The sequence below is a fragment of the Colletotrichum acutatum genome (assembly GCF_030867785.1).
Source record: "Colletotrichum acutatum strain CBS 112980 chromosome Unknown BDZ83scaffold_19, whole genome shotgun sequence".
Classification (NCBI taxonomy): domain Eukaryota; kingdom Fungi; phylum Ascomycota; class Sordariomycetes; order Glomerellales; family Glomerellaceae; genus Colletotrichum; species Colletotrichum acutatum.
Window position 1 is genome coordinate 421,370 of NW_026849013.1, and position 6,784 is coordinate 428,153.

The 6,784-nt window shown below is 53.5% G+C and overlaps 3 protein-coding genes across 3 annotated transcripts; all 3 read right to left on the reverse strand.

The window, feature by feature from the left end:
- Window positions 1-190: 190 nt before the first annotated feature.
- BDZ83DRAFT_610537 (ATP synthase F1) lies at window positions 191-2,413 on the reverse strand. The gene is made up of 7 exons (XM_060507597.1): window positions 2,334-2,413; window positions 2,112-2,253; window positions 2,016-2,037; window positions 1,853-1,938; window positions 1,733-1,775; window positions 1,122-1,676; window positions 191-1,065 (listed from the first exon to the last, which is right to left on the reverse strand). Exons 1-7 carry the CDS (start codon window positions 2,342-2,344, stop codon window positions 374-376), a joined length of 1,551 nt encoding a protein of 516 aa, XP_060368236.1. The 5' UTR covers window positions 2,345-2,413; the 3' UTR covers window positions 191-373.
- On the reverse strand, window positions 2,162-3,131 carry BDZ83DRAFT_152849 (uncharacterized protein). Its single transcript, XM_060501340.1, has 2 exons — window positions 2,512-3,131; window positions 2,162-2,448 (listed from the first exon to the last, which is right to left on the reverse strand). Exons 1-2 carry the CDS (start codon window positions 3,026-3,028, stop codon window positions 2,357-2,359), a joined length of 609 nt encoding a protein of 202 aa, XP_060368237.1. The 5' UTR covers window positions 3,029-3,131; the 3' UTR covers window positions 2,162-2,356.
- A 103-nt stretch (window positions 3,132-3,234) lies between these two features.
- BDZ83DRAFT_649031 (ATP-dependent Clp protease) lies at window positions 3,235-5,045 on the reverse strand (the record flags this gene model as incomplete). The annotated part of the gene is made up of 2 exons (XM_060510238.1): window positions 3,235-4,324; window positions 4,378-5,045. 2 exons carry the CDS (start codon window positions 5,043-5,045, stop codon window positions 3,235-3,237), a joined length of 1,758 nt encoding a protein of 585 aa, XP_060368238.1.
- Window positions 5,046-6,784: the final 1,739 nt, after the last annotated feature.

Genomic DNA, 6,784 nt, shown 5'->3' on the forward strand with positions numbered 1-6,784 from the left:
CGTGTCGTTGCGTTGATTGGCAAACTAGGGCAAGTAACATCGTCATTTGAACAGTGAGAAAGCAAGAGCTTGTCTGGACCTGTCAGGAAAGCGGAACAAAACGCATGTGAACCACAAGCTGTATGGGACATAATTACGAGCAAGTACGTCACTAGTCGGAAAGCACGGCGAGTCACTTGCATGGTGGGAAAACGGCTGAAGAAATAAGGAGATTCTCTCAACTACAAGAGGAATTAAGTAGATTTCTTGGTACACAGCTCACAAAAGAGACTTGGATTGAGCTAAGAAACCTCCCCGTTCCATCGTTCCTCTTCTATACACAGGCTCAACGCCCCAACTCTCGACGTCATTTGGTATTTTCGTCGCGAATCGTTTAGTTCTTCTCCAACTCCGCCAGAATCTTCTCACCCTTCTCCTTGGCCGAGGCGAAGTCACCGACCATGTAGAAGGCACCCTCGGGAAGGTTGTCACCCTCACCAGAGAGAATGGCCTTGAAGGAGGAGATGGTCTCCTTCAGGTCGACCAACTTACCCTCGATACCAGTGAAAACCTGGGCGACGGTGAAGGGCTGGGACAGGAAACGCTGGATCTTACGGGCACGCTCGACGGTGAGCTTGTCAGCCTCAGAAAGTTCGTCCATACCAAGAATGGCAATGATATCCTGGAGAGACTTGTACTCCTGGAGAATCTGCTGGACGCGGGTGGCGGTGTCGTAGTGGTCCTGGCCGACAATACGGGGGTCCAACATACGAGACTTGGAGTCAAGAGGGTCGACAGCGGGGTAGATACCCAACTCGGAGATACCACGGGACAAGACAGTGGTGGCGTCCAAGTGAGCGAAGGTGGTGGCGGGGGCGGGATCAGTCAAATCGTCAGCAGGGACGTAGACGGCCTGGACGGAAGTAATGGAACCCTTCTTGGTGGTGGTAATACGCTCCTGCATACCACCCATGTCGATGGCGAGGGTGGGCTGGTAACCGACGGCAGAGGGGATACGACCCAGAAGGGCAGACACCTCGGAACCGGCCTGGGTGAAACGGAAAATGTTGTCAATGAAGAGCAACACTGGGGAATTTGTTAGCAATTGTGTCAATATCAAGAAGGGCAGATTCTCAACTCACCATCCTGTCCCTCCTCGTCACGGAAGTACTCGGCAATGGTAAGACCAGTCAGGGCAACACGGGCACGGGCACCTGGGGGCTCGTTCATCTGACCGAACACCAAGGCGACCTTGGACTCGCCATCAAGCTGAATGACGGAAGTCTCCTGCATCTCGTGGTACAGATCGTTACCCTCACGGGTACGCTCACCGACACCAGTGAAGACGGAGTAACCACCGTGGGCCTTGGCGATGTTGTTGATCAACTCCTGAATGAAGACGGTCTTGCCGACACCGGCACCACCGAAGAGACCAATCTTTCCACCACGAGCGTAGGGGGCGAGGAGATCGACGACCTTGATACCAGTGACGAGAACCTCGGCGGTGGTGGACTGGTCGATGAACTCAGGGGGCTCGGTGTGAATGGGAAGGCGCTTCTCGGTCTTGATGGGGCCACGCTCGTCAATGGGGTCACCAGTGACGTTAATGATACGGCCAAGAGTCGCGGGACCGACGGGAATGGTGATGGGGGCACCAGTGTCGGTGGCAGGGCGGCCACGGACGAGACCTTCGGTACCTAGGGGGATTGTGAGTACGAGCGCGAAAAAGTTTTTTAGGGGAGGGAATACGAACCGTCCATGGCAATGCAGCGGACGACATTCTCACCCAAGTGTTGCTGTGCAGACGTGTCAGATGAAACTCGACTTTTGCTAATTTGCAGTGGATATTTTTCCAGCCGCCAAAGGTACGTACCGCGACCTCAAGAACCAGCTTCTGGTCGTTGTTTGTCGTCTCGAGGGCGTTCAGAATGGGAGGGAGCTTGGCGGTGTCGAACTTGACTGTATCCACGCGTCAGTATTTGATGATTTCGTGATGGTCGAACCCCTTTGAAGGGTTTTCTTCGGATAGTACGAACCGTCGACGACGGCACCAATGACCTGTTGATTTGTTGTTGTCAGTAACCGACATCGCCCTCGGGTCAACGGAAGGGATGAACGAGGCCATCACTCACCTGGTAAATCTTTCCATCACCGACACCGGCAGTGCTGGCGAATCTGCTGGAGGCAGGGAATCTGAAGGTAGAAGGTCTGATGGCGCGAGGAGCGGTCGCCGCAAAGGAAGGGCGAGCCGCCCGGGCGAAGGAGGAAATGCCGCTGCGAGGGACCGGTTAGCTCAATTGGGGCCAATTGAACACGATATGGTTCAAAAAGTCGATCAGGTAGTTGGTACCAACCTCTTGAACATCTTCACAGATGATTAAGGGCGACTTCGGATGGGAGTGGAGAGGTGATGGTTGAAAGTTGGAGGAGGACTTAGGAGGAAGTGAGCAGTTTTGCTCGGGATGTACGCTTCGTCGGTTAGAGCTTTGCTCGGGGGCGTCACGTGACCGGAATCTGAGTAGGAAAAATTACCTCGCTGCGCTAGTCTCGATTTGGATGAGCTCCTCTCTCCGGGATACACCGGGTCCACGCTCGGGTTCAATTGGAGCACCACAGCCTGGCACGCCTTGGGAGCTTCGTCCTCAGGAAATGACGGGAAACTTTTTTCTTTTGGCCTGGCTCCAAGCTGCCACACTCGGCCTTTCAACCTGGAATAGAAGGATCCCACTCGGCGTGGGGACTGCGGGTGAATCTTGCAAATGTTGGGGCCTTGTTGCCTTTCCCAGGCTCTCCAGGCACTGAAGGAGAGAAAGGACTCCGGTGCGGGCTCCCAATGCCTACGTGTCCCCGATCCCCCGGGTGACGAGAGCCGTCGCCCCCAGGTGCCAGCTTGCATGCACGCCTCAGTCCCTGACTCCCTTCCTCCCCTCCGAACATCGCCATGTCCGTCCGAGCCGAGGTGTCTCCGCCGACAACTTGACATCCGCATTGACTCTCTAACAATAGCTGATAGCTCCACTCGCCATATGCTTCTACCCAAATTCATCATGGCTTTAGTATTCACATGAGTATAAAGTGCAGCAATAATGTTTTTCAGAAACAACCAAGTACTTCACGACTGACGAGGAGCAATGTTTATGCATGAGTATTTCCATTCCCGTGCATCGTTAATCCAGCTCAAGCACCTTGCCAACTCCAGGACTCCTCCGTAACAAAGGAAATGTATATAACATAAGTTCATTGTCTGCGACAGCCTCATGCGCCACTCTGGCCAGCTTCGCGATACTGCTCAAAGGTGACATCCTCTGGCCGAGATCCAGGTTCAGCGTCCTCGTCAGCCATACGCCGCTCCAGTTCCAAACGGCCGTCCTTGCCCCAGTATCCGGCTTTCTCAGTACCCTTTACGCAGCCTTCGGTGATCAAGACGTATGACATCGGCGCATCGAAAATGGGCTCTGCCAAAACTCTCTCCATCTCCATCTTAAGGCCTCGAGCTCCGGTCTCGGCCTTCGCAGCCCGTTCCGCAATTGCATATAAGGCTTTCTGCGTGAAGCGCAGCTTGGAAGGGTATGTTTCGAACAGAGCAGTGTACTGTGCAACCAGAGAGTTGCGCGGCTCAGTCAAAATTCTGTAAAGATCATTCAAGGATAAAGGACTAAGTGCACAGATGTTGTGCACTCGACCAATCAGTTCAGGGATGAACCCAAATGCCTGTAGGTCTACCGGCGTCGTGAGGTCCAAGGGAGTGTATGCTGAGGCTGGTGCCTCGGGGTCAACATGCGGCAGATGCGAGAATGATTGGCGCGGTAAGTCGTGCTGATTGCCGGCGAGACCATGTTTCCCTTTCAGCTCTGAGCCGAAGCCCATGGATGGCTTCGATACTCTCCGTACAATAACCTTGTCGAGACCAACGAAAGCACCACAAAAGACGAACAGAATATTTGTCGTGTCGATTGTGTACTGATCGACTTTGCCCTGGGGCGGAGTCGATTGGGGGGCTGACGTTGAGCTCGAAGAAGTGTAATTTGTTGTAATGGGAGGTGTCGACCGTGACGAGCGGTTGTCCTTGACGTTGATTGTTACTTTGGAGCCTTCGACGAGCTTTAGTAAAGCTTGTTGAACGCCTTCTCCGCCAACGTCGCGTCCATTCATGCTCTCCCTTTTCGCCAGCTTATCAAATTCGTCTAGGACGATGATACCCTGCTCTGTAGCTTTGATGTCGTAATTCGATTCGATCAGCAGTCTCTCTACGCATGTCTCGACATCCTGTCCGATATAGCCGGCCTGGGTGAATCCATTGCAGTCGGATATCGTGAACGGTACGTTGAGCTTTTTGCTTAAAGTTCTATGTCATGTTAGACTTCCGGCAGATAATGAGGGTATCCATGGCAAGCCTACTCTAGTATGTATGTCTTTCCGACGCCGGTAGGGCCGATGAGCAGCAAGTTGCTCTTGTCAATCTTGACTGGAGGAGGGGTTGCAGGTTCCTCGGCAAGATAGGTCCCGTCGAAACCGGTGGACGACTCATAGCCTTCGTCCAGGTGTTGCGCAGATTCAGCATGGCCAGGAAACTCATCTTGGGGCCACTCGTCATCAGCAGGGAAGCGCTGAAAGGCAGATTGACGACCTCGCTGACCTTGAACAGGGTGAATGTCACGCCTCTCGAGAATATCTCTGTCTCGGGCATAGCGTTGCCTCTCGGCCTTTTCCCTCTGGAGTTTCTCCTCGTGTTCCTGATGCCTTCTCCGCCGCACCCCTTGATAGTGGTTGAAGATGGTGGAGCAGATGGTCTTCTTCGCTCGATGTTGGCCGACAACATAGTCGTCTACACGCTTCTTCAGGTCTCGGGGATAGAACTGCGGAACTCCGAAGTTGTTCTTGTTGAACATTGGCCCACGTCCAGTATCACTAGTCGGATCATAACTGCTTGTGAAACCAGAGTTGAAGTCTTGTGTACGTCTTGGGGCGGTTCGAGCCGCGGAGGAGGCGGAGAAGGTGCGCTTAGCGCTCGAGAGGAGTAGGCATCGTACGCAGGTATAGGCCTGCGGCCTCGTGGATAGAGCCATTGTTTCGGGTGCCCGGTCAAGGGACCATAATCAGGTAGCCGCCGTGATTATTTGTCAAGCTCGTCGATGTCGACCGAGGCCTTCGTGCTTGGGGGATGTCCGTAATGATGACGGGGAGTCCGGTGATCGGAGGGGATGTCCTGAGAGTGTGGCTGGCTCGATAGATAGGCCGGATAAGGGACCTTGCTCAGAGCTGTCGGCGGTCGTGTGGCCCGGATGCGGGGTTGACGAGCTGGAGCTCCAGCGCAGCAGCGCTTAGGAGCGGCTAACACTGGGGAAAGCTCCCAGCTATCAGCTCACTATTCAAGAATGGTTTCTAGATTGCTCACCTTCCCAAAGTCAATTCCCATTGCATCGAAGCTTGCGTTAGCTTGATATACCCCGGCCGCGATCACTGGAATCTCTTGGATTCTGCCCTATCTGGGAGTGGTAATCGAACCAGATAGGACCGATCAAGCTCTTTGTGCGAAGGTGCTGTGGCCCATGTCCATGTCTGAGTCTGAGCTGCTCACTGATACATCTAGCAAAATACTGCGAACAGCGGGAATTGTAGACCACTATGGCTGTTCATTGGAGCTGGGAGACAAGGCTGCACATTGAAAATCCGTGGGCAGATATGGGACTGGGATTTTATTGTATTGGAGAGTAATAAAAGCCTGGAGGGCGTTTTGAAAGTTCTAGAAACAGCCGTCTCTAACGGTTTCCCAATGCGGACCGTGAAATTCAACGTCGGTCTACTCTGTCAGAGAGCTCTTTTCTTGACTGTAGCCATGTCAGTTGTCATACCTATCATTATACAGAAATATACAGAAAATTGTGTTGGAGGACTGGTGCATCTGGTGTGAACCACCCGGAACTACGAAGTTGCGCCTCCAGCCCACCCCCAGAGTTCATGTTAGCAGAAAAGCTCCACCACTATGCGTCTGGCATGCAATTCTCAGAGGGCCCACGACGTATCGGTGATGGCATTTGGCGACGATAACGACATATCGGTCCCACCAATGCTGATATTGATAACTCGTACTCGTCTCCCCTGTTCCCCTTTTCTCTTCTTACTGGTTGATGGAGGGCATTACCTATCGACGTTACCCTCTTTTCCTCACCTCGAAGGAGCAAGGTGCAAAAACCGGCAAGCAAGCAACGTCTCCATCAGTCCATCAAGTGAGAAGACGGGGTTGCCGAGCAAATTCAAGTACCAACGCGGAGTTTCAGCCGCTAAGAGAAGTGCCTCAACCTTCAGCGTTCCCTTTTCGCCTTGGACCCAGGCTGGATCAACTGGCAGACTGGATGAGCGCTGTGGGTGTGCCACCCTTCCGGAGGTGGCGATGAGTCCAATCGGCTGCGCGGCGCCTTGGTCGTCCATCAACCCGTTTTGATTCGGCCGGTGAATTTTTTGTTGTTGAGAATTGAGATGCACCAAACAGGCATCCCCAGGGAGGGGTTTTCGAGTGGCGGCAGCATATTTTTTCTCGTTCCTACCTTGCCTTAGCGCCCTGCCACTTCCGATGGAGCAGCAATTCTCGTTGAATTGGTCGCACCAGCCAGACCAACCATCAGTGAGGTGATCAGAGGAAGGCCTGGACCTCTGCCCCGTGGGTACCACTGGTGGTGCTTCCTCCTATCGAGATGTATGGGGTAATACTTTTGGCTACCTTAGCATAGTGTACTGACCGGGCTGCCTTTGCGAGATGCGAGCTCCCAGCTGCGTTGCCCCACGACGTCATATCATGCACAGCGCC

What these genes read in the sequence shown, in the direction of transcription:
- BDZ83DRAFT_610537 (XM_060507597.1), bottom strand. An exon ending in GTGATGGAAAGATTTACCAG is followed by an intron (nt 2,038 to 2,111) that starts GTGAGTGATGGC and finishes ACAAATCAACAG; the next exon opens with GTCATTGGTGCCGTCGTCGA. An exon ending in TGACGAGGAGGGACAGGATG is followed by an intron (nt 1,066 to 1,121) that starts GTGAGTTGAGAA and finishes CAAATTCCCCAG; the next exon opens with TGTTGCTCTTCATTGACAAC.
- BDZ83DRAFT_152849 (XM_060501340.1), bottom strand. Translation starts at nt 3,028, where the DNA reads ATGATGAATTTGGGTAGAAGCATATGGCGAGTGGAGCTATCAGCTATT. An exon ending in ATCGAGACTAGCGCAGCGAG is followed by an intron (nt 2,449 to 2,511) that starts GTAATTTTTCCT and finishes TAACCGACGAAG; the next exon opens with CGTACATCCCGAGCAAAACT.